This window comes from Balearica regulorum, chromosome 11, assembly GCF_011004875.1.
Source record: "Balearica regulorum gibbericeps isolate bBalReg1 chromosome 11, bBalReg1.pri, whole genome shotgun sequence".
NCBI lineage: Eukaryota > Metazoa > Chordata > Aves > Gruiformes > Gruidae > Balearica > Balearica regulorum.
The window spans coordinates 767488-793389 of NC_046194.1; the positions used below are offsets into that span (position 1 = coordinate 767488).

The window sequence follows — 25902 nt, forward strand, 5'->3', positions numbered from 1 at the left end:
GCAGACAACGTACAGGGAACTGCTGCAGAATGGACAGCTACTGCTCCTTACTGTTGTGCCCATGGGGACGAGGTGGTGTAAAGCTCCTCCTGGCCTGATGGAAGTTAGGCTAGCTGAGCGTTACAACGTGCTGCAGCCTCAGAAACAAGTGGTGCAGGGTCTGGATGCTCCTGTGAGTAAAGCATGGGCATGCCTGGGAGTAAGGCATCGTTACATCAATTTCCAATGGAATGGAAAGCAAGGAAAAACAAAATAAATGTCATCTTCTGGGTGGTTCTTGCTGAGAAGTTATGTTTTTGCATTGCCAGCTTTCCCTTTGTCAGGTGGTGGTTTCTGTCCACGGACGATGGAGGTGAGGAGCGCTGAACGCCGAGCAAAGCCGCCCGCATCTCCAGGCCAGCGGGGTGAGCTTCTGACCTGGCGCTCTTCAGTAGACGAGGAAGATGAGGAAGGTGTCTATGGCGTCTTCTGTTGGAGGAGCAGCGAGCGCAGCCCTGAGGATGAGCCTGACTATGTATTCATAGACGACAGCTCCTCGCCCTCCCCGGGTGGATCTTTCCCTGGGAGAACCTGGGGGCACCGTCCAAGGTTCATCAGCCTCACGGAGGACCGTGCTGGGCACAGAGGGGATGTTACAGGCAAGAATAAATTTTTCAGCAGTGGTAAAGTGTTGGCCTTCGATGAATGTTCTCAGACAAAGCACAGGCATGTGCTTGAGCACGATGAAACAGATCCAGTGCGGCTGCTTGAGCTGCTCCAGGCAGACCTGGGGAGAGACCGCAACGCCCTGGACTGGGAGGAAGATGAGGATAATGCCTTCTCTCTGTCTCCTGGGGAAATGAAGACGTGGCCCGGCCCGCTGGTAAGCGTATCTGTCTTCTAGGCATATTCACAACCAGAGCCAAGGCACTTGAGAGCGGTGGTGACTGTGGGGGCCGTGACCTGCGCCCCGTTACCTGCACCCCTGAGGTGCCCGGCTGGTCCTGAGGTTGGGATGCTCTGGCAGATATCTTTGCTCTATACCCTTAGCCGCTGCTTCGGGCTGGTAAAGTGCAGTTCAACTCCAGCGCGTGAAGCTGACTCTGTACCCTTTAACAGTCAGTCTTACGCCCTGCGGGGTTTCTACCCAGACAGGAACCGGATTCCTGCTCACCCTGGGGTGGTGGTGGAGCAGAGCAGGGAGAGCATCAGGGGACTGAGGGCCAAACGTGTCCCTGAGGGGCTGTTGGGACCAGCAGCTCTGGCCAGGGGAATCAGTGCCGGCGGGTTTCCCCCGCCTTTGGGTCTGGTCGGTCGTGGGCTTTGCTCAAGGCTTCTCCTGTGGCTGTGGGTCGGTGGGCTCCTGGGTGGGCTCCTGGCTCGTCCTGTTCGTGCTCCAAGTAAGATCTCTGTCCCCGCCTCGTAAGTCCCTGTTTACAGGGAACTCATACGAACATAATCACCCTCGAGGGCTCTGGCTCCCTCTTGGCTTTGGTTGCAGATGGCTGACGGGCTCCGGAGCCCCTGGAGCAGAAGAGCCGTGCCTGCACACGGAGCCGCCGGACCAGCCCCGTCCCTGCGGCAGAGCAAGCAGCGGGCAGAGGAGCTCGGGCAGCTCCAGCCCCGCCACGCTGGTCCTGCCGTGCGCCAGCCTGGGCCTTCTGGTTTGCTTTCCTGTGAAAAACAACCCTGTTTTGTTTCTCTTGTAACTGAAGCTACGATGAAGCGGCTGGACTGGGTGCTGAGCTAGGGCTGCTCCGCCATTGCAGCTGCTGAACGCCGTGCAGTTTTCCTGCCCGGCCTCAGCCTTGCTTGGCCTTTGCTCCTCTCTAGCACCCGGCACTTTTTCCTGCCATGGAAATAAGTATGCCTATGTGTGTGTACCTGTATGTGCGTGTATGTATATATATGCCCTGCTTCATTCTTTGTTTTAGCAAGACAGGTGCTGCAAAGGAACATCTACAGGGCAATGAGATTTAAAATTAGCAGATCCCTACCTAGAGCTGCTGCTTCTCCCACTGCTGATGGGCGCCAGGCTGGGGTCCCTTCCACAGTCCAGGGGTCCCTACAAGCCACTTGAGCCCCCACACAGGCTGAGACTTAAAATATACCGACTGCTGTTGCCTTCCTGACGGCTCAAATGGGCTGGGGTGCGGGACGGCAGCGCAGCACGGCTGGATTCCAGCCCGGGCATCCTCCTGCCGCTCACGCTGAGGGCAGCCGGCTCGCTGGAGGGAGCCGGGGCCAACGGGCCGCCGTTGGCGTGGAGGGATCCGGGATGCTCTTGGTCTGGTCCACCCACGCTGGCGGGTGGCTCTTTGAAGCTCCCCCCACCACTGAGGAGGGAGCAGGGAAGGAGAAGGCTGGGTCTGGCTAAACAAGTGTTTTCTGGTTATCCCTGGCAGATGTTGAGCTGCCTCGCTTACAGGAGTCAGCAGGGCTTACAGCCGGGCTCCCCGCCGGGAGAGGGGCTGTCACCTCCTGACAGCGTCTGGCTGGAGGAGCGGTCCCTACACCCCCCGATAGGACAGGGATGCTTCCTTGTTTTTTTTCCCCATGCAACCCAAGAGATGGGAAATCCGTCCCTTGGACCGTGACCCATATTTCACTTCCTGGCAGGTGCCACTCCTGCCCGGCGCTGGCTCTGCCTGCTGCACTTTGCCCCGTGCAGAGGAAGGAGAGGAGCTGCTGCCGGGTGGCTCCGTGCTTCTCCCGCCGCCGCTGGTGCCGCCCGACGCGAGGCAGGAGTCTGCGATCAGTCATTGATTTCTACAAGAAAAGGGCAGAGGGTAAATTTCAGAGCTCAGCAAGAACTGCTGGATTTCACTTGGACTGTGGTTTCTGGTTCTTTTCAAGTCTTATTCTGGCGCTTTGTGTTACTGTCTCAGGTTCATAAACAGCGCGATTATTTATACCATGCACTTATTTAGAACCTGCCTCTCCCCGTAATTCAGTCCTCCTTTAGCAAAACAAATGCGGCTGAGAGCTGGGATGGGGTTGCTGCCTCTTTCTTTCTCGGGGCTTCTGAATTCTTCACAGCAGAAGGCCAGCAGGGACGGCATGGTCTGGCACCCGTGGGCAAAGGCGCTGGGACGGGCGCAGGGATGGGAGGAGGCTGCTGGCTCCCAGGAGGTGGCTCAGGCTCAGCAGCCTCAAAGCATCTTTGTCATGCGGAAAGGAAAGGTGCTGTTGTTCCGGTGTGGTGTTTTGTTAAGGGACTTGAACCTGACTGTGAAAGTTTGGGCTTGGATGTTTCCAAGCTGGTGGGTTTGAACTGGAGAAACAAGTCCCTGTGGCCCCTGGAGCCCTCTCCAGGGCGGGCGGCCGTGCGGGCTGCGGGGCTCAGTACTGTCTGCCCGGATCCGGCTCGTTTAATCTTCGTTTCCTTCGCTTTTCCTATTCTACCTCCTGCCTCACCTCGGAGCGGGGAGCACACCGCTCCAGCTCAGCCCTTCGGTACGGGGCCGAGGGCAGGATGCTCTCGCTGGGACAAACCTGGCAGCCCCCACGGCCGTGGAGGGCTGGGGGAAGAAAAGAATTTGCTGCGAAATAATAATGCTTTTGTGTGCGCTGAGGGTTTGCATCGAGTGTTTTCTGAAGCTGCCTCTGAGTTTTCCCGGCGTACCCAAGGGGGTTTGCGGCAGCGCGTGTGGCTCCATCCAGCCCTGGCAGTACCCCTGGGGCTGCGGCACCCATGGGTGCGGGACGGGCGCTTGCTGTCCCCGAGCAAGGAGCGTCTCTCCTTAGTCGTGCAGTGTGTGGCCTGAAGACAGGGCATCATCGTGGCGGCGATTTTGACTGAAAGGGTGCTAAGAGCAGCTGTGCCTGATGCTGTTTGTTTTAAATGCCTTCGCTGCTCCCGAAGGGGAAGAGCACCGTGCCGTCGGTGTGCCGCTGCCGCCTGCTCCGCGCCTGCCCGACCCGGCTGCCTGGGCCCCCTCCCAGCTCTGGTGTGTTTTGCTGTCGGGGTGTCTGCAGGATCAGCCCAGCTCTGCTGGGGTTTGACTGCGGCCGCTGCAGCAACCCTGGGCTCGTGAGGATGACCGGGGAGCGTGTCCCGGCCTCCGGGCTCTGCGCTGCGGTCCTCGGTGCTTTGGCGAGGAGGCTCGCTTGGCCAGGCAGCCCTTTGCTCGTGGTGGCAAAAGTGCTGGAGCGTGACGGCAGAGCCCAGTGAGCCAAACTGGGCACAGGCCGCTTGCAGAAACCTTTGGGTCCTGTCGCCTTCGTGCTCCTGCCTGCGCCGGCGATGCACGTGCCGACACTTGGACCCCTCAGGGAACTTTGCTTCTGGCTCTGCACCGGGTGGAAGAAACGGTGCTGCGTCCAGGGACCGGCATCCCGTGAGCGGAGCCGCTGTGTCCCTGGCACTGCCCTCTGCACGAGAAGGTGCGCTGGACAGGGTTTGCCTCTGAATTCGGGTGTGGAAAACTTTTGGTACGTGGATGGTCCAGCCCTGCGTGAGTGAGAGGAGGCTGTATGTGAATTATCGCGCAGGGTTAAACTTGCAAAGACCTGCCCTCCCTTGCAGGGAGCAGGGCGCTGCACCTGACAGAGATTCCTCTGTCTTGTTAATTAATCCCAAACCTTGGCCAGAATTAGGGCTGGGATCTTCCAGAGACAACAGCTGTTGCTAGAACTACGCGCAAAAATATATGACTAGGTCAAACCTAGTTTATTAAATGGCATTTAATTGTGCAAGCCTGAAAGGCAGGTGTGTCTCTGTTGCCGTGATTATTGTTTTTAGCTGCTGAGCGCGTTGGCCGTCAGAGACAGGTAGCCGGGCAGCTGCAGGAGCGTGTCCCTCGCACCCAGCCAGCTGCGGGCTGTGTGTGTGTGCGTGCACACGCGTGTGCTGGTGCCCCTCGCGTGGTGCCAGCCCTCCCCGTGCCGCTCTCGGGCAGCCCTGCCGCCGGGCAGGGTTTGGCTTTGGCAGGAGGGGGATTAATTTGCTTTTTGTGCCACCCCGGTGCGGGCAGGAGAGGCTGGCTGCGGAGGGGAAGGGGTCCCGGGCAGCCCCCGCTAAATCTGCTGCGTTTCTGGGCCTGAGCTGTGCGGGCAGCGCGGGCGCTCAGCACCGCCGCTCCCCACAGCCCCGCACAGAGTCAGGCCGTGCCCGGGCCATCCGCTGGCTGTTAATAGCACAACCCTTTGCCTTCCTTCGCATTTGCCGCAGGAGCCTCCCTGCTCTTGCTAATAATAAGGGATGCTCGCAATTCCTTGCGCTGGTCTGGCGCCTGCCTTGGGGCAGAGGATTAATGGCCCAGCCAGGCTCTAGCAGCTCCGTAATGTTCCCGTGGGAAGGGAAAGCTGCCTTGCGAGCATTCTGCTTATGCCACTGTTTTTTACATGTAAAAATGCAGCCTGTATTATAGGCATCCTGAGGATAAAAAGAAATATATGAACACTACGGCACAGCAGCCAGTTTTTGCTGGAGTTCTGTCTTGTTGACTCTTCCTAGACACACACTCTTAGGTGCTTGAATTTAAATAGAGTTAAAATTGGTTAGGTGTACAGGTCTCAAAAAAAGCCATTTTCCTTCTGTATCACTTGGGGGTCTGTAATTTGTGTAACTTGTCTGTAGTATCTCAAAAACGTTACCACATCAGTCATGCTCTTTTAAATGCGCTTAAAGAGTGCGCTTCCTCCCCTCCGCTGATCACAAGCCCCGGGCTCTGCAGCATCATGAACTTCAACTCCAACACAGCCAGAGCGAGGGGCGCGTGGCGAGGAACGACCTGGGCTCGGGTGCTGAGCTCGTGGATTTGGAAATGAGAACGTGTGCCCTATGGATAGTAGCTACCGCGGGTGGATGAAGGAGGAGGAGCGGGAGGAGGGATGGAGCCAGGCGCCTGGTTCCTCCGCGGTGCCCCGGCTCTGTGCGTTCCCGGCGGTCGCCCACCGTGGTCGCGTCCCTGTCCTCCTCCCCCAGCCCCGGGCTGCCACCGGCCCAGCGCCTGCGCTGCCTGCAGGTTATTCCTGCCTTGCCCGCCGCGGTCGGGAGGTTATTTTTTGCTGGTGGTGTCACTGTCCTCGCCCGCGGCCCCGGAGGGGTGGAGGTGGGGGGGTCCCGGCCAGCCCCGGGCGTGCAGCAGCTGGCCTCGGGGAGGAGGGCACCCCGCTTCGGGGGAGAGCCAAGACACTCTCGTTAACAAGGCTAACGTTTTTATGTTAATGGAATTTACTGGGGCAAGCCTCCTGTTGTAGAAGATTTCAAACTTTCTGGCTAACAGCTGGGGGCTTAGAGAACCCCAGAAGTCCCAGCAAATCAGGGCAGGAGCGCTCCCCGCCTTGTGCTTCAGAAATTCCATAAAAACATCATTGACTACGTATTTCAGTGATGTCATCTCTCGTTTCGTGAAATTGGGGAGTTTTGCGAGTCTGTGAGGACTAGTCATGTGAAAAGTTTATTTGGTTTCTGTGTGTGTACTAAATAAATCAGTATTTGTAGACACATTCACTGGTGTTTACAAACGCGACCATCCTTTGTGGGGCAAGGCACAGATTCAGCCTTGGAGGGGACTGGGGGGGAAGGTGTTTCCTGCTGCCATGGGTAAGGGAGGGCTCGCTCGAGTCATCCCGGGGGGTTCAGCGTGGGCTGGGAAAACGTACCTGGGGGCGGAGGGCGAAGCATCGGCAGGACGTGAGTGCCAGCGGTTCTGGGAGAGGGTGACGTCCCGCTCCTCTGTCTGCGGGTGCCCGTGGCACGGGCTGGCTGCTTTCTTGCTGTGGGATGGGGGATTTACGCCTTCAGCCCCAGGAGGGTTACGGGGGTGCTGCCCTGCTCACCCGCGTGTTTCCTTTCGCGGCAGGAGCCGGCACGTGGGGATTAAGTAATTGCCTAATTGTCCGTCAGGGAGGGATGTTTCCCACGGTGCTGGGGCTCTGGTGCAGCCTGCGGCAGCACGTGGCATCCCGGCCGCCGAGCGCCTGCCCGCATTCTCCCTTGCAGGCAGCGCCCATCCCCAGCAAGTCCTGCCCGCAGCCCAGGACCCCGCTTACGCGTCCGGATGGGACCCACGGCTGAGCACACCGCAGCCGCCTGCCGCTGATGCTGGCTCGCTTACGGGGAGGAAAACCTCTGGTGCTGTGGCTGCAGCACAAGGGACGGGCTGGTTTGCCAGGTGAGCGGCGTGTGCCGGGGCACTCCCCTCGTCCTGCTCACAGCACCAGCCTGCGTGTTCGTAGCTTCGCTGTTGCTCCTCAGAGTAGACGCAGCAACTGCTCCGCTGGAAATCTCTCTCCTTTATTGTTAAACAGGCTCTTTGCACGCGTGTGTGCGTCAAGGCTCATCACGCTGGATGGTGATCTTCCGTAACCAAGCCTGCGTTGGCCAAAGCTGTTCCCTTACTGGTTGCCGCCCCGTGGCATCCCTCCCGGTGCTGCATGCCCTCGTCCAGGGCGGCGCTCTGGCGAGCGGGGCTGCCCGCTCCCTGGGGCGGGTGGGCGGCAGAGCCGTGGTTCCCTGCCGGGCTGGGCCATGGCCACCGCCAGCGGGACGGCTGGCAACGGCTGGTTGAGCAGCAAAGGCCGGGAGCCCCGTTAGGGGTGACAAAATTAGGTACCTGGCCCCAGTGACCACATCTGTTGGAGTGGTTTGTTTTCAGAATCAAAGCCAAGGAGTTTAGACTCTCATCTGTTTAAAAAAATTACTCAGATCTTGTTTTGTCATGTTCCCAAACGCAGCATTGCAGGCTGGAGCATGCGTGTTGGGATTGATTTTAATGAAGAACTTTTTAAGGGACAAGCAGTGGTGGCAGGCGGGCGGGCAGGGACCTCACCGCCTCACCAGCAGCACGGGGCCGGGGAACGTCTGCTGCTGCTCTTTGGCATTTGTCTCCGGCTTCTTGTGGTGCCCGGTGCCTCTTTGGTAGCGGCCGGCCGGGGCTAAACCACGACGAAGGCACAATCTCCGCAGCCTCCGGGGTGATGCTTCCCGCGGGCAGCAGGTTTTTCGCCTTCACCCCTCCTTCTCTCAGCACCCGCACGGTGCCAGCCCTGCTCCGTCAGCGCCCGCCCAGCAATCCGGCGTCGTTAAAAGAAAAGGGTTACTGTTCCCGCTATGCTAATAGGGCAAACGCCTGCGCTGCAGTAGCTGCTCCCTTCCTGACCTCGGGGAAATGCCTGCGCGCAGCAGCGAGTGGAAAATCACTGCGTGCTCGTGGCTCGCTGGGGCTGCTCGCTGGCGAGGCGCAGCCTCCCCCCGCTCACACCTCTTCAGCCACCCCACGTTTTCCCACAGAAGCGAGACCAGCCCTCGGCAGCGGCACCAGCGGCAGCGGCGGCTTCTCTTGCCGACGAGGACGTTGCCTCGAGCCGTTATTAATACCGTGCCTGGGTGCTGTTGAGCAACAGGCGTGACAGCAATAGCTCATCGATGGGACAGGAATAGCTCCCGGCCGCAGGCCTGTTCGGAGGCGGCATGGGATCCTCCGGGGGATGAGCTGTCGTGAGAAGAGGCTGTACCTGTCCTCCAACACACCGGCCCTGTCCCCTGGCTTACGGAGCAAGATGTTTGTCACAGTGCTGGCGCCGGTTGCTGAGCATCCCGGTGTCCGTCCCAGCTCTGGGCGGCAGGATGGGGCACGGATGGCATCTGCGTGTGGGAAACTCTTAGCCTGTAAAGCGTGGAGTTTTCCTTAGAGTCAGCCTTTTAAAATTAACTTGAGTTTAAAATGGGGTCCCACGTAAGCCTAAGGTCATAGTGATACATATATATATAAAAGTAATGATAGAAATTGCTTTTGTTTCTCCTGTAGATGTGTGTGGAGCAGGTACGTTAGAAACGTTGGGAAGAGCCAGGCAGCAGCGGAGCCCGTGTCCCGGCATCCCTTGGCAGAGACGCCCGCTTTGGTGCGCACAGGCTTCAGCCGCTTCGCGGGGGATCCAGTCCCCAGGACCTGTTCTTGCCGAGGATGGTATCCTGGTGTGCTGAGGAAGGATCCTAGATTTAAAATTACTTGAATGCTTTTGGGATGACTGGATAGGAAGGAAGAAGCTACACAAGTATGCAGAAACCTCTGTGGTTTGTCTCCAGGCCCTGGGAAGGAGACAGCTTGCTTTTATTTGCATTAGCTTGGGGTTTGGTTTTTTTTTTTTTTGCTTTTGGAGGAAGTGGGGGAAGGATTTAACACCACTGGAGCAAGCAGCGAAGCGAGGTGCTGGCGGGGTCGTTCCTCTGGCAGTGCCCTTCTGCCGGGCTCTATAGCTGTGGGTAAAGCTGCGGGGCTGCCCCTGTTCCGCAAGGACTTTCCCGGTGTTGGCAGGACAGAGCCATCTCCGTCGGTCTGTCGCGATGACCGTGCCAACGTCTGTTTGCTGCCGGCGCTACCTGGAACGGGCAGTTGCCCGTCCTCCCCCGAAGCAGCGTGCGGTGCTGACGGGCGATGCCGTGATGGGGAGAGGAGCCCGGTGGCGGTGCCGCTGTCCCTGCGGTGACGGTCCCTCCTGGGCAGGCCGCCTTCAGCCCCAGCCCTGGCAGAGATGGAAAGGAGGGAGTGCGTCTCCTGTACCGAAGCCATGCCGAGGGCAGGAGCTCTGGGCACCCGCTGGCCCGTGCACACGCGTGTGTCCCTCCCTGCCCGCTTCCTGGTCCGGCAGGGCGTTCTGCAGGCAGCGAGCCCTGCTCTTACAGCCCCTGCTCCGCGGCCAGCTCTGCCCGTGCACCCCGGCTCTGCCCCGCTCCGAGGAGTGTTGAGCAGTTTCCCCAGGCTGCCCGGAGTGACGGTGGCCGGGAGCCCCTTTGGCAGGATCCCGCGGTGGCGATGCCGTTCGGCGGCCCTGGCACGGGGGGTCCCTGGCAGGTTCGACACTACGGCAGCGGTACCCGCTGAACTGCGTGGGGACGTCTGGAAACGGGCACTCCTCCCAGCTGCCTTCGTCCACCGCAGGGGAGCATTTGCAAGTCCTCGGAATAAAAACTGTGGCCCTCGAGGCAGCAGTGACTGAGTTAGGGAGGGTGGCTGTCCCTCAGGCAGCAGCGTCTGGCGTTCCCTCCGACGTGCACCCTCCGACGTGCACCCTCCGACGGGTGAAACGCCTGCTAGGAAAGGTGAACCCCGGGCACGTGTCCCATAGAGGTGAGACTGTGTTCCCAGCCCCGGGCGCTTACAGGAGGAGAAGAGGCCGACACACAAAGCTTACGCTGTGCCTCGGTGCCCCCAGCCCTCTGCGCTGGCCCAGTAACGCCGGGGACATGGCGGAGGAGCTGCGGCCGGTGCCAAGCCCGGGAGCGGTGCCAAAATGCCGCTGAGGAATGAGCGAGGGGGAGATGGAAGGAGGCAGCTGGAGCCAGTGCTGGGACTGACGCTGCCTGTGTCGGCACTGCCGGGGCCGTGCTGTGGAGCGGGGGGCCGGGGTGTGGGTCAGGTCTGCGGGATGCTGTGGGTGCCCGATGCAGCTCCTCCAGCTCTGCTGTGTCATGGTCTTCTGTGCTCCTGTCTTTGCCTTATTGCTCTGCTCCTGCTTCCCAGGAGCTGTGACCGCTGACGCTGCTTCACTGCCGAGAGCACCAGCGAGGCTGGCGCCCGTCCGGCTGTAACAGAGGTTTGGGATCTGAGCAGGCCCCTTCGGCTCAGCGGTGGTGTGGCCGTGGCTGGGAGGAGCTGCCGCACACCGTGGGATGTCCTGTGCTTGCACCGACCCGGGTCCTGCCAACCGCGGCTTGCTCGTGCTTTGCTCGCTCCTCTGCTCCTCTCCCGCTGGTCGTGCCCTCCGCCAGCATCTCGAGGCTGTCTCGGTGCCCACCGCACGCACAAAGCCGGGCAGGCGGAAGGGCACCGGTGACAGGCAGGGAAAAGCAGCGAAGGTGGCCCCAGGACAGGCGGGAGCGGTCTGCCGAGGTGCCGGTCCTGCTTCGGGGGGCCCCAGCGCCGCGGCCTCGTCCGCCTGCGCTGACATTTGGCAGAGGGCTCAGCTGCCGCACACCAACTGCTGGGGTATCGCGCTACAGACGGCGCCCGGTCCTGGGGCAGAGCCACCGCGCTCCTGCACGCCGGCACGTCACCCGCCTGCCGTGAGCGCGCACGGGGCCCGGGCTGTGCACGGGCAGGATCGTGCCCTGGGGCACGTGGGGCCAGACGCCAGCGTGGGGTGGGTGGTGGGCAGGAGAGGTGCCACCGGCTCGCTGCGCGTCCACCAAGCGTCCTGTGGCAGCGTGGCTCAGCCTGGGCATCGCTGCTGATCAATGTGCCGTTGCTTATTCTAAAATAATCTCGTAAATCAGCAGTTGGTGGGCTTTTCTTACGTGCCTACAAGAGATTTCTTGCCAGGGTGCCGGTGCACCGGATGGCTTGCACAAAAGTTTGTGGCATTGCCTTTTATTGTGGTCCTTCTTGTGAACAAACGCTAAGCTTGCACAAATGTTTGTGGAAGGAAGATAAGGAGCTGTGAATAGTTGGAGTGAACGCTAGGTCACGTCTGATGACGGGGGGGTGTTTCCCCTGTGTTTCTCCCCGCTGGGGTCACACCTGCAGGCTGGCCGAGTGGTGCCCGCCGCTCCCTGGTGAGGCTGGGTGTGCGGGTGTCCAGGGATGGCACTGTCACTGCGTGGGCACGGCTTGTCGCTCGGAGGGGAGAGCGTCGGGAGCCCTTGCGAGCGTATCTGTGGCTGCTGCTGGTGAGCTGGAGTGAAAACCTAAACCGTCTGGGGTTTGGGTTTCCAATGTCCTACATGTGCCTTTGACAGCGCAACTCCCATTTTGTCTGCCCTGGGGGTGTTTCTTCTCCCTCCCGCTGCCTGGGAACAGAGCGCTGCTCCGTGCATTCGAGGCAGGAAGGAAAGCCTGGAGCTGTTTAAAACTCGCACTCTTCAGGGAATTTCAATCGCCATCCAAGCCTGTTCGCAACCAACTGAATAACGGTGCAGGGTTTGAATCGCTGGCCCGCCTCCGCAGGCAGTGCTGCCTCCTCCCTCCCTCCCTGCCTGCCTGCCTGCGCCGAGCTCCTGCCCGCACTGGGGCTCTGCCCAGCGCTGTGCCGCAGGCAGCAGCCATGGGGGTGCTGGGGTGGGCTCTCCCCGGGGCCAGGGGCAGCGCCGCGGTCTAGGGGGGCTCTGTGCCTGCCCCCCCGCCCGGCCCATCATGCCATTGCTGGATTTTTTCTGGGCTTGCTTCAAAAGAGCCAAGGTAAGGAACTGTCTATTTAATGGTGTCCATCTTTCTGACACCCTCCTAATTCCAGGAGAAGCCGCCGGGAGGGCCGGTGGGGGAGGCGTCTCTAGCGGGGCTGGGGCTTGCGAACGGTGCCTGACCTCTGCTCCAGAGGGATGTCATGCCCGCGCCCCACGCGCACGTGAAAGGTTAATTTTGGATGGGCCGTACGCAGATGTGTTGGTCAGCGTGCCCTGTGCTCGCCTGTCACCCGTGTTCCCCGTGTCCCGGAGCCAGCAGCCCCGCGGGCAGGCAGGGTGCTGCGCCGGCCGAACGCAGCGGCGTGCATGTGTGGATGCAGCACCGGTGGTTATAATGCGGTCATTGATGGGCGCTGTGTGTGCGTGCGTGTGTGCTGCCACCCCCAGCGTGGTCTGCACACGCCGAGCCGGGTGCTGCCGTGCACGGCGCGGGGGGGGCTGGGGCACCCCTGCAAACCGGGGCTCGCCTGCGGGCTCGGGTCGCGTCTGGCCTTGCTGACCTGGAGGGACGGGGTGGCTGCGAGCGGGATGACAAAGGAATAGCGAGAGCAGGGGCCCCGAGTTTTTAATTTCCTGCAGCAGTGGCTCTCGTGGCATCTGGTATTTTTCATTTGGGTTTAATTCCTCATCTGCCGCCTTAATAATGCGCAACTCTCTCTCTGACTGCCCCTGTTTGTTGTGTTCGGTTTATTGTATCGCAGCCTGTGCAGTGCGGTGGTAGGTGTGCCGGGTAGATTTTGGAGGTATTGTTAGTATGGGTTTCAGGAGCTTCGGGTTGGAAAAAGCAGTAAAATCCCTTTCCAGCCGGCGCTGTACACCGGGCTGTGTCAAGCGAGTGGATCTGCCGTGGTGCAATGGATGTGGAATGCACGCTGTTCCCCAGGGGGTTCAATGCAAAGCTTAAAATAGTGGAGTCTAAAAATGACATTTGTGAAATTCATTAATAATATTAGTAGCTGTCTTGTCCCTGCTGTCTCCAGAGAGCTTAGCGCGTCATTGTTAACCCTCCTCGTCCCTGGGAGCCGCGTGTTGTCGTTGCCATCGTGCCCGTGGTGGCGCGGAGACGGAGACCGCTCCTGGGGCGGCGTGGGGGCTGAGCGTGGGCAGAAGTCATTCCCGGGTCTGGCAGTAAATTTGTCCTTCGATTCTGGGGATCTTCCCCCCCCACCGTCACCCCCGGGCACGGAGGTGTCAAGGCCAGGGCCTGTGAGAAGGGAAGCTCCAGGCAATGGGAGGCTCCAGAAGATGTTTGCCAGGAGAAACCTGGGCTTCATGCTCAGAAGGGATGGGCTCTGCCCGAGGAGAACAAGTGCTGGAGAACAGGGGTGAGAGTTCCTTGGCTCCCACCTCCAGCTACCTGCCGTGGGGAGAAAGAAAATCTGTTTCAGCAGGTGTGAGCAAAGCGGTGATTTCCATCGGCGAGCACCGATGGCCTCGCGCGGGGCTGAGGCTTCTGCGGCAGCCCGGTGTCCCGCTTTCCTCCCCGTGCCCGCGTTGCTCAGCTGCTCCGAACAGCGGGGGAATTTCTTGAAGAGGGAGAAACGTGCAGGGCTCGCTCTGTGGGATTAAAGCTTTCCAGGTTAAATGAGGCGGAGCTGCGGCTGTGGGGAAAAAGACGGTGTTAGGGCCAGGACCCGGTGGTGGGGAAGAGGAGGGTCCCCAAAGTTGCCTTGGCACGAGGACCGGCTTTCCCCGCCCTTGCTATGGCCCAGGAGCGCAGCCCCACCTCATCGCCCGGTAGACCTTGCCCCACTCCGTGAGCATCTACCGCATGTGCCGGCTGCAAGGCTGATGTTTGCAGAGCTTGTGATAACAGACATGATAGGGGTCCTGGTGAGCATCTCCCTGTCCAAATATTTTCGGCTCTGATGCTCTCCGGTTGCCCACACGCTGCCAGATCGGGGCTCAGCACCGGTGCAGGCTGTCCCTGAGGAGGACGGAGCCAGCACACACAGGAGTGGCGGCTCCCTGCCCTTCTCTGCAGCGGGAACAGATTCAGCAATGCCGGGGGACCCCGGTGACGTCCCCCCTGCAAACAGAGGCATGCTGTGGGGTTGCAGCGATAACCCCGGCGCTGCTGACGGGCACCTCTCGGGCAGGCGCTGCCGCAAGCAGCCCTGCAGCGGGGAGATGGTTAAGCCCATCACCCCCTGGGTCATCCCCAGCCCCGCTGCCCCGGCAGGAAGAGGGGTCCCGGGGGGCCCGTGGGAAAGGCCGGCTCAGCAGCACGCTGCATTCCTGCAGCGATCCCTGCCGGCACCTCTGGCCCCGCTCGGCGGGGCTGGGGCTGCGCTGGAGGGGGCTCGCCTGCACCCGGAGAGGGGCCCGGGCCGGGTCCTGGGCTCTGTGCTCGCCTGGGGATCTGCGCAGCACCGGCACCCTCCTGCTCCTCCACCTCCCTGCAAATCGCTGTTGTCTCCTGCGTGCTGGCAAGGCTCTGCCGTCTGTAAATCCCGTTTCCCTTGGCTTTGTCCCGCAGAAGTCCAGCCCCGGGCGAGGGGCAGCCCCTGTGCGTGGTGCTGGTGGCCCCTTCCCCACCCCGGGTGCTGCACTCGTGGAGAGGCCCGGGGAGCGAGAGCCCAGCCTGCTTTCAGCTTTTATTTTTTTTCCCTTCCCTGATTGTTGGCTTTCCGTGCCTGCCGGCACCATCGTACACTCTGCTCCCAGACCTGCTAACGCGATTAGAGGGTGGACGTCTCCGCTGCCATCTGTGCAGCCGTACAAGTACTGAGGGATGTGTTTTGGGGGGGACCCCAGCCTGGTGCTTCCTCCTCTGGAGCGAGGGTCTGCCCCACCGAGGCTTCCCCAGCGCCAGACCCAGCTCCAGCACGGGAGCGGACCCGGGTGTGATGCACGGCACGGGGTGTGCGGGTGGCTCGCGGGTGTCACCTGCGGTGCAGAGCAGAGCACCGTGCTCCCGTGCTCTGCACGCTTGGAGGGACAGACCGCCTCCTCCCAACCTCCGTTTTGATGCTCTGCTGTGGGTCTGACAGCCCTTGCCCGCCCACCTGTCCTCCCTCTGCTGATTTTGCAGCATCCTTTTCAAGCTCTCGGGCAGAAAGGTCCCTCTGTCCCCGGCTCCCTCTCCTGCCCCGGGGATGCAGAGCCCCCGGTCCCGGCTGCTGCTCCTTCTCCGATGGCTTCCAGCAGGCAGGGAGCCGCGGGGGTGGGCACGTGCTGGGCACACCACGTTTGCCCAGTGCTCTGGGCCATGTTTGGCACCGATGTTTTAAAGTCGGGGGGGGGCTGATGCCCTTGGGACAAGCCTTTGCTAGAGCTCTGCTTGTCCTCAGAGCCGCACTGCTGGTCCCAGCTCCTCTCCTGGCAGAGGGGCGGCTGGAGTGGGGACCCAGCCCACCTGCGAGTGGTAGGAGACCATGAATGTGCAAATCAAAAAGATAACAAAATGATTTCTGTTCTTTTTTCTTTCTTTTCACAGTGTTTCACATTGCTAGAAGATAAAAAAGATGCAGGTAAGCTGCGACAATGTGTTTTGGGGCAGGAATGCCCTCGCTGCGGGGCGGGCAGAGGTTATGAGAAGAGAAGGACCGTCCCCTTGCTGGGCTTCTGGTTTCTTCTGCCACCAGTGTGATTTTCCCCCAAAACTGTTATTTTTCAAAGGGGTATCAATGGCAACCAGTGTGAGGCAGTGCCAGCCAGGGCACCCGCCGAGCCCCAGCAGTGCAGGAGGGACCCCCCAAGATGTGCCCAGCCCCTCCTTCACCCCATCCTTTCCCCACCCTGGCTGCGAACGCGGCTTGGCCGTACGTCGCAGTGATCACCAGTCAGCAGTGTGAAATCCCGGCCCCTGTGTGTGCGGAGCAGTCCTGCAGAGAGGCGTGAGCCCCCTCGCCGGTGTGCGCGCGCTGCCGTAGCTGTGCCGACACGGTGAGCCGTTCCACCAGCACAGCACAGCCCGGCAGCGGCTCTGCTCCCACCTGGTTCCTTTTCAGTTCCTCTCTTCTTTGTGGTGAGCAACTTTGTGCTCCAGAGATAAGCTCATTAGGGGCTCCAGGGCGTTGAAACTGCCGTGCCGTAGGAAGGAGGGTCTCCCCCGGCTTGGAGCCCCCGCAGCTTTGCGTGATTGAGATGTCTCGCTGGGGAAAGCTGGGCAGGAGGGAATCGCGGTGCAGCTCCCGGCTGATCTGTGGTTATTGTGCACGTGTCCGTGGGCTGCTTCTGCCCCAACCGTCCCCCTGGAAGGGCGCGGGGAGAGGCTGGGGGTCGGGGCCACCCTGCTGCGGGGGCTCGTGGGTGCCGGGGAGGCCGGAGGCTGGTGGTCTGGAGGAGGAGGAGGTGTGTGCCTGTGGGGCTGGGGACAGGGCTTGTGGGCTCCCGGACGGGGCACAACCAGCTGCTCGGTCTAAGAACGCCGCAGGGCCCCGCTGCCAAACCTGTCTGAAACGGCGTTGCCGGTCCTGGCTGCCGCTTCGCCGGCTGCGAAGAAATGCTCCGGATCTCGCTTTGTCCTCGTGTTCCACCCTGGAGAAGCAGCCCCGCTGCCAAGCGCGGCCCAGCTCAGGGGCAAGATGGGTAGAGGTCCTGCGTTTTATAATTTCACTGGTTGGTGTAATGGAGGCTCTCTGTGAGCGGCACGTCCAGCAGCAAACCTGGTCAGTTTGTGGTCACTCGCTCTCAGCAGCCCTGGAAGCGGAGGGACCCTGGAGCCCCTGGAGCCCCTCCTCTGCCCCGTGAGCTCCTCTGCGGCCGCGCAGACCCCCGGACAGGTCCCCCCAGATGACGGCTCTTGGCAGGGAGGAGCGGTGCTGCCCGTTCTGTTGGCCGCAGCCTCCAGCGCTGTGAGAAGGGAAATGCCGCCCTGCAGGGACCCGCGGGATGCACCCGGGGATGTCCGAGCACTTCCCCGGACCGGAGGGCAATGACCCGGGGTTCTTCATCCAGGTTAGGTGAGCGCTGAGCCCGGCCTGGGAGCACGGGAAAGCTCCAGGCGACAAAAGGTGCTTTGTGAAGGGAGCTCCAGGGGTAATCCTGGGTGGTCTCTCTCGCCCTTTCATGGAGAGATTAGCAACACGGATATCAAGAGCTTGTTAAAAAGGGTTAAAGAGCCCTGTGCGAGGGGAGGGGCAGGGAAGACTCCAGCAGATCGCATCTGTGGCTAGGATTTGGGTGGGGGGGAAGTATGTTTATAGGGTTTTTTTCCCCTTGGTTAAAACTTCCTGGCAAATCCAAGTCTCTCCTGGTAAAGGCCCAGCTACGTTGACCAGGATCGCAGCCCGCACCCTCCTGGCCATGCGTCCATGTCCCAGCCTGACGAGCTCTGCGCTGCTGGAGGGATGCTCGGCTGCCACAGCATCGCGCTTGCGTAGGGGTCCGAGGGCAGGAGGAGCGGGAGCCCTCACGTACGTGGGCACCTGCGATTCGACGCAGCGACTGGAGCTGTAGCGGGGTCCTCGGCATCGCTGCAATCGCAGCAGCGTGATGCCCGGTGGAGCGGGGCTGAAGCTCTCCCTTTCAAGTGAATGACGCTGGACTTGGAGCAAGCCCGCCGTCGGTTCGTACCTCTGCTGGGGTTCTCAAAGCTCAGAGAAGAGGCTCGGGCAGTTGCTTGCTGTCCCCTTAGCTGACCATCCCTGGAAGGTGCTCTGACACATGGGGATCACTTAAGGAAACAATCAGATGATGGGTCCAGGAGACACCGTTCACCTCCCTGACGATTTTTTTATCCCTTTGGAGTGGGTGCCAAGAGACCTGGGAGCAGCCGGGAGCTGGGGCTGTGCTGCCACGGCCGCTTCCCACAGTTTACAATAGCTGGGTATGCTCAGCTCCCTCAGCGGTAACAGTGCAAAACAACTTGGATTTCATCTGCCCTCTCGGAGGTAACGTGTCGGGAGGAGCACACGGGGACTCGGCACAGCGGGGCATCGCCGGTGCCGGCAGCGAGTGCTGAGGAAGCTGGTGAACAGTCATCGCCAGCAACCCGCCTCCACGGGCAGGGTCCCGGCCTCTCTCTCAGACAATTTAATTCAAGGAAAAAAACCCCAGAACTTTGATTTTTAAGACAAAACAGGCCAAACTGTGCAGTGTGCTACCCGGAGGAAGAGCCCTCTCCCCGACCCTGCGGTGAGCTCTGCTTTGCTGTGGTGTCAGCCGGTAGTGCTGTGTCCCCGCCGTCCCACCGCCCCTGCCCGGCGGCAGGACCCCACCTCGCAGCGCCGTGTGGGTCCCCTCCTGCGGGCACCCCCAGGCCGGGGGGGACGCGGTGCCCGCTGGCGGCCCGCGGTCCCGCCGGAGCAGTCCCAGCTGGGGCCGGGTTTCCATGGATTTCCATGGATTTCCTAACCCTCCGCTTCCTGACATTCACTTCCCATGTATTGTTCTGGACAAAGCAGAAAGGAAAGGCTCGTGCACCGGCCGTGCACGCAAAAACTGCATCCTCCGAATAAATTCCTGCCGACAGCAGCATCGGATGCTCCAAAAGTAGGATGGGCAGAACGCTCTGCAAATGTCATTAAGCAGTGGCCTCCTCTGACTGCCGAGGGACAGGACTGAGCTCACGGCTTCCTTCAGTGCAGCCAGGCAACGATGATATTACAGTATTTCAAAAGTGGGCTTCTGCGGCTGGATGTGGTGAAATAATAGAGGAAAGCAGCACGAGGGACTCTGCTGAACTTTTGCCCCTGCGTGAAATAATAAGGTTGTATTTACCCAGCATCTGGATCTCCAAAAATAACCCGCTAAATTTAGCTGTTGTTGATATGTTGTCACAGCTGAGTTATTCTTCTCTCTTTACATGAAAATCTCCTGCGCTGGTTCTGGTGGTTTTTAGCCTGAGCACGAGCCCTTCGTTCCTCGCCTGGCGTGTCCCCGCATGTTCAGTACCCTGTTTTTTGGGGGACAAGATGGGGATTAGGTTCTGGTTTTCTGTCATTGTCTGAAGGGGTTGAAAGAGAGACCAGGGGGCTGGCAGGGTGGCTGCTGCGAGGGTGCGCGGCCGCGCCGGGGCACGCGGGCGTGCAAGGACCAGCATCGCTGCCCTCGGCCCCGGGGCCGCGCTCTGGCTGCAGCATCGATGCAAGGGAGGAGACTGGAGGAGACTCGCGGCTTGAAGGCTTGGGGTGGGCTGCTGGATGTGGCTGCAGGGACCCCTTTCTGGGGACTTCTGAAACCCCCTGAGAAATCGCTGCCTGATGCGCGGTAGAAAATGTGGTCATGGGTCTGGATCCTGATCGCAGAGGTGGGAAGTAGAAAAGCTGAACAGAATGTGATTATTAGTGGGTTTGGTGTGACATGTGATGGAAAGGAGCCTGCCTTGCGCCTTCCTCTTCCCTGCCCACCCACACGGTCAGCCTCGAGCTCGGCTGGTGAATCACGCTGAAACGCTGACGGGGTCCCAAAGTAACGTCGGGTCCCTCCCCGGAGCCCGGGCGGGTGGCAGCCCCCGACCCAGAGCCCTGCTGGTGCGGGGCTGGGAGCAGCGGTACCCGACCCGCGCTCGGACGGGCTCTGCCGCTCTCTTGGTTACTTTTCGTGAAGGAAGAGGAATTGTTTCTCAAATATTCTCATTTTCCTTCTGTTGCAGCCTCTGTGGCCTTACTCCTGGGCACTGTCCTATTGCTGGGAATCGATCCCCTGCCTGGCTAGTGTAAAATGCTTTCTGATTAGCTCTATGTAGTAAAAAAGTTTTTTAAAAAAAGTAAAAAGATAATTCCTAAACAAGACTTTATATGCTAAAAATCACCCTGCCAGGGCAGCTTCAGAGCAAGCAAGCAGTTTATGCTTCTTTCCATCAGATGGTTTCTCGGGAGCTGGGGACAGCATCTCCTCAGGCTTGAGGCACAAGCTCCAGCGTTTCCTTTTCAGCCTCCTCAGTGAACCCCTGAGGTTATTTTTGAGCCGCCGAGCTCTTTGATATGTATTTACCCATATTGGTTTAATTTCCCCTAGAAGGCAGGCTGGTGCTAAAGCCTCTGGGCAGAGCCAGGGTCGCAAGCTCCGAGTTTCCTCCTGCGTGGCCCCCGCGGGTCGCTGCCCGGGGATGTTCACGGGTACGTGCCTTTTGCCCGCTTCCATAAAACGCCCGTCTCGGTGCTGTGCCAGGCGCTGCCCATCCCCGGCGCTGCCTCTGTAACACCCAGCCGCCGCTTCGTGCTGCTGCTTCTCTGCAGCCCCGGGGAGAAGTGCCTGCAGGAAAGGCAGCTCCCGCGTAAATCCATGGCCGTGCATGTAATTACATCCTTGGTTAATTAACGGGAACCACCGTGGCAGTGATAGGGGCGTGAAAAGGACTCCTGTTACTATCTTGGCCTTCAGCAATTTTAAACACTTTTGGTTTGTTCTCGTGTCACCTTTTTGCTCTTTAGACAAAAATGCAAAGGCTGGTGGATCAGTCGCCCCTCTCCTCCCCCCCAGAGGGACGGGCGGGCTGCTGAGCGCTCGTGCCGCCGTGACTAGCTCCTGAGAAACAGGCAGAAAACATGAAATGAGAAAAAATTCTTCAAAAGAAAATCAAAACCAACTTGGCCACACTTCAGTTTTTCCAATGAATGATCACGGGGAAACTATTTGTCAGAGGCAAGAGGCCCCTCCAGCCCATGAAATGAGGCCAGTTCTTGTCCTTGTTCCCCCTCTGCCTATAAACATTTCTGTAACTCTGAAGCCCAGCGACTGCTGCAGTAGCTGATGCCCATCCCCCAGCTCATCTCCTCTGTCCTTCCGGGGCTTTAATTTCAGGGTCTGGAAGTTTTTCTGTTTCCTGTAGCTAACAAAATACAGATTCCCCCCCTCTGAACAGCAGGATCCTATCACGAACCGGGTGATTTTCTTTGAAGGCCAGAAAGGAAGAGCCTTGGTTAGAGAGAGGGTTTTTCCTGGTGTCGGCGGGGCTGCAGGGCGCTTGGGAAGTGCAGAGAATGAGCTGGGAAAAGGCCCCTTTGGCCACCCTGCACCCAGCATGTCGCCAAGTTTTTCCCATGGCAGCAAGGAGCGATTGAGACAGACTGGAAAGCAACTGCGGGCAAGACGGTACATTTGTATTTGCAGCCTCTGGGTAGTTTGCATGAGGCCAAAAGGATCAAGAGGGAGGTTTTGAGTGCGGTTACTTCCCTGAAGTTATAATGAGAAAACGCGTTGCAATCTGACAGAAAGCCATGTAAGCTGCATTAAAAATGCAAAGAAAGGTAGTGTTTCCTCTGTCTGAAATAACCTGTCTGTGCTTCTGGAGAGAACTTTGCTGTAAATGGAGGAGGCACCAGGCTGTGCAAGCAAACACGGCCTTTTTGTGGGTGCTTTGTAATACTCATGTGGTTTTCTTTTCAAAGCGTGAAAGGTCAGATGGGAAAAAAAAAAAGGTGTGAGGTGTTTGCAGGCCAGTCTGATCATGTTAATTCCTTCTCTTCTTAACGAAGAGACGCTGAATCCTGCCTGAAACGTCCGCAGTGCTTGGAATACCAGCCGGCCCTCAGGAGCGGAGGCAGGCAGCGAGAGCATTCCCAGGTACGCTGATGCTGCGTGGGCCCGCACCGTTGCTGACTCAGTTTTAGGTGGAGGCAGATGAGATGTGGGACACGTGAATCATCATCACATTGACCGTGACACCTGGCGCTGGTGCCTGGTGCTGGCAGGGGCCGAGCTGGGGCAGCGGCAGCAGCAGCGCGTCGTGGGGATGGCAGCCCCCCCGGGCCGGCAAAGGGGATGCTGCGGGACGCGTCCCCCGGGGCGGCAGAGGGAGAGCGGCCGCCGCGCAGGACCGGGAGGCGCGGAGCGAGCGGGAGCCTTCCCCTGGGGCGAGCGGCTTCCTCCGCCGGAGAGACCGCTTGTGAGTCTCCGTCGGGGGGGGGGAAGGAAATAAGCGGAAAGGGAGCGGGCGTTTCCTCTGCCCGCCGGCCCGAAGCTACGGTGTGCGGACGGTGTGCGGACCCTGCCCGGCCCCGGCCCGGGGCATCCCGGCCGCCGGCGGGGGAGGAGCCGCCGCTCGCCCTTTCCGCCGCGGAGCGCAGCGATGGGCAGCCGCCGGGCCGGGGCCGGGGCCGGGTCGCCGCCGCGCTGGGGCTCCGGGCGGTCCCTGGGGCTGCGGCTCCGCCGCGCCGCGACTCCCTGCGGGTGGGGACGGCGGGGCCGAGCAGGTGAGTGGCGGGCCGGGGCCGGGGCCGGGTCGCGCTGCCGTCCCCTCCAGCTCTGCCCCGGCTCGGGCGCTGGGCGGGCAGCGGGAGCCCCGGCAGAGTCCCGGGGCTGCCTTAGGGACAGCAGCCCCAGCGCTCCCCCGGCTCCTCTTCCTCCTCTTCCTCGCTCCGCATCTCAGCCTGCTGTCTGCTGGGGGGGTCAGCCCGGCCCGGGGCTGCGGGGACACGCCGTTTGCCGCAGGTAGCGACGGAAGGGCTGAGACGGGGCTGCCGGTGGGAGGTGGGCTGCGTGGGAGTCAGCGCGGGTGGGCTGCAAAAGGCAGAGCGCGGCCTGAAATGGTGGGCTGCGAGGGGCTGGGGTTTTGCCTTCCTTTCGATCCAAACCAGCGCCGATCTGGGGATGTTCTGGCCTGGCGTCTCTGCTGCCTGTGGTGTCTGAGCGGGCCGATACGGGCGTTCCTGGTGTGGCAGGAGGGACGGGTCGTGTCTGCTGATGTCCCCGAGGAAAACTGCGGTGCTGGACAGGTTTAATGTGTTTATAATGGCTCACAAGGATGTTGTATAAGGTAGAACCTTCAGCCTTGTCGCTTTAACGTTGCAGGTACTAACCCTGCTCTGTTTGCCGGCTTCGTACCAGGGACTGTACGTCTGTGTGTTCAGGGTGTGACAGAGCGGGGATGTCCCAATGCTGCTGCAGCCCCCGGTCTCTCTCTTTGCTACTGAAAACACTGAGGGAGAATGAAGATGCTGGGAGCGGGGCGGGGGGCTTCACTCCGAGCCCATCTCCAAGTGGGTGAGGAGCTGGGGGTCCCAAAGCCAAGTGGTGTCTGTCCTGAGCCAACTGGTAAAGCAGATCACCTGCCCGAGGGGCCGTCAGGAGAAAAGAACCCCACACTTTTCATTTAAAAAAAAAAAAAAAAGAGCATTATTTTGTATTTGATAATTTCTTTTTATTAAGACTGGTAAAATGCCTACAGAATTTTTCTTCCTTTGGAACTCCAGTACTAAAACTGGTTTGATGTGGCTTTTAAAGATGCCTGTGATAACGGTGTGCGGATAGCAATCTTGAAAGCAATTTATTTTGGGTTGTGTGAAAGAGGAACCGCTTTGGCTCGGTTTCTCAGTCAGCTGCGATGCTCAGTGAATATTTACATCTCTACCTGCCCTGAGACTTGTGTCGGAGACTTGTTCCTCCTGCTGTTAATCTCTTTGGGAATAGTCCAAAACACACCGGGTAGACACAGATTTTTCCTCAGGGATGGGGAGGTCAGCTTAGTTTGCCATAGGCGAGGGGAGACTGGAGTTCTCCAAAGAGCTCCCACTGCTGGACCCCGTGCCAGTGACGTTGCCCACCTCGGTGCACGCTGGGGTGAGTTGTGGCCAGGGGCTGTCGGCCCAATGGGGCAGGAGGTTGTTCTGGAACCATCCGCACAAGAGCTGGGAGCACAGCTGCAAATCCTCTCCGAGGGCCTCCCAGAGGGTGCGCAGTTGCTCCCAGGAGCCAGCCATGCCAGTAAGATTTCCAAGAGATTAATCAGCATCTCGTCTCTTTTCACTTGTCTTGTGACGCCCTGATTGCAAACACAACACCATCTCCTCTGCCAGGCTGCTCTTCGGTCTGCCAGCTACATCAAGGTCCATGGTGTGGATTTGGGGACCTGGTTCTTCACCGTCCCCTCGGTGGTAATGTTTGCGTGGAGGGAGGGCCAGCAGCAGTAATCCCCCCTCGATGTAACGGGAGGCGGCTCTGGCGTGGGTGGGCGAAGCAGGAACAGTTGGGGTAATTGAGCTGGTTGCTGCTTCTCATTGCTCGCCAACGTGTTTACCTTCCAGGAGCTGGAGGCTTTTTGCTCTGGTTCAGCAGTGGCCACATAATCTGGATTCCTCAGATAAATTCCTGCTGTTTCTCTGAGATCTGTGGCTGCTGTTTTAATTGCCTAGAGCTCTGGGCCAGACACAGGACCCTTGTTGCACCAAATCAGCTCCCATGAATGATGCCGTTGTGCGTATGTCTCTGAGTTTCTCTTTTCCTCCCTCTTGCCCTCCTCCCTTGGAAGCTGGGGAATTCAGTATTGGTGAAATCCTGTCGGCCGTGCTCGTGCAGCTGGCGACACCGGCTCCATCTGCCATTTCGTGTGTGCCAGTTAACTTCTTCCCACTGCTTTTCCTTTCATAAACAGCGATATTGAAGCCATCCTCCTCCTCTCAGCCGGAGCCAGCTTGCTCACTTTGCGCTGGTGCTGGGGCTCCGTGCCGAGACCGGCGCTGGAGCATCCCCACGGCCCCAGAAACCATCCTGTGAGCGGCCGGGGCTGGCTCTCGGGACGTGCTTCACCTTCCTCCTCCTCGGCCTGCCGCGGTCGGGTCTGACCCCTCGCGGGAGGGATGCAGCGGGGGTGAGCTGGGGTCAAGGTGGATGTGGCAAAGGCGGTCTCTGGGTTAGCTGCGCTGCAGGAAGGTGCTGGAGTGGGCGGGAGGGGAGGAGCAGGCGGCTCCTGTCCTCCTTGCCGTCGTTAGGGCCTTGAGCGGGACGCACGGTGCCGAATCGGGTTTGTGGCCATCCTTCTTTCTGAGTGATGCCCTGGGACCCCGCGCAGGTGGCTGCCACGGGGAACCGCGTGCTCTGCAAGGGCACCAACGCGCCTGCGCCGCTGCGGCGAGACCCCGGCGGGACCCGCGCTGGGTTTGCTGCTCGCGGGGGTCGGGGATGCTCTGCTGGGCCCGGGGCTCCTCGCGGGGATTTACGGGGACCCGGAGGGCTGAAGGGTGCAGCGGCAGCGCTGTGCGCTGTGGCTTTTACAGCTGGGGATTGCGAAAAGCAAACAGGCGTTCTGCGTTGGGTGGCCGGACGGGGAGATAAACGGGCACCCCGGGGTGGGAGCGGGCGGCAAGTGCGGGCTGGGCCCAGCTCTGACACGGGGTTAGACCCGGGTGAGGCCGGTTCACGTGAAAATGTCGCGGGTGTCTCCTGTTCTCCATCTGCGCCGGTGGAAAATTATGCAACGTGAATACTACTTGCGTTAGCAGAGCAAGAGTCCCCCAAGCATACGCTGGTGCGTAAATTTACCCCAGGACACCCGCTTCTGGTTTCTGCGGTTGGTTTTTATTTATACACCTGAAAGAAAATTTGAACTTTCTTTTTCCTGTTTATTTTGGTTGTTGGAAAAAGAGAAGCAGGTAATGACCATCTCGGGGCTGCTCAGGATGTGTTCACTGTGGGTGCGTGGGTTTTCCTTTCACGGTGGGTGGCCGACTGCAGCAAAGATGCTTTTCCCATGGATTATTCATATTATTTTTTATTTTATTATTCTTCTTCTTCTTTAAGTCGTTGGCTTGTTTTGATTTTTCCAGGGTGTTTTCCTTTGGCGTGGGGCGTTGCGTGCCGTGGCCAGCAGAGGGCGCCCTCCGTGGGGGTCACGCGTGGCGGCGGTGCGGAGCCCTGCAGTGCTCCGGGGGAAATTGCTGCTCGCCAGTAACGGACCTGCCGGAGCCCCCCCGGGGCTGATCCCTCGTGGGGTTTGCAGGTCTGGCGTGATCCGATCGGAGGCGGTGGCGGGGCAGAGCGGGTCTCCCAGTGCCCTTGCCTGGGTTTCCTGCTGCAGCCGGGGGTGGAAGCACCCCCTTGCCCGCCTCCCCCCCCCCCCCCGGCTGGGTGGGATAAACCACCCGTGTCCGTGTGCCCTTTGCACCTGAGGTGCTCTGTCCTCGGGTGCTGGG

General features: G+C 60.0%; 1 protein-coding gene across 2 annotated transcripts in view; it reads left to right on the top strand.

The window, feature by feature from the left end:
- Positions 1 to 11810: 11810 nt before the first annotated feature.
- Positions 11811 to 25902, top strand: part of STARD8 (StAR related lipid transfer domain containing 8) — a 60602-nt gene continuing 46510 nt past the window's right edge. The window contains exons 1-2 of one of the 2 annotated variants that reach the window (XM_075762968.1): positions 11811 to 12101; positions 15546 to 15579. In XM_075762968.1, coding sequence (XP_075619083.1) covers positions 12057 to 12101; positions 15546 to 15579 — 79 coding nt within the window. In that variant the 5' untranslated portion in view covers positions 11811 to 12056. Of the gene's footprint in view, positions 12102 to 15545; positions 15580 to 22042; positions 22189 to 25902 lie in introns of those variants that run through there. The other variant, XM_075762967.1, reaches the window with a different exon arrangement.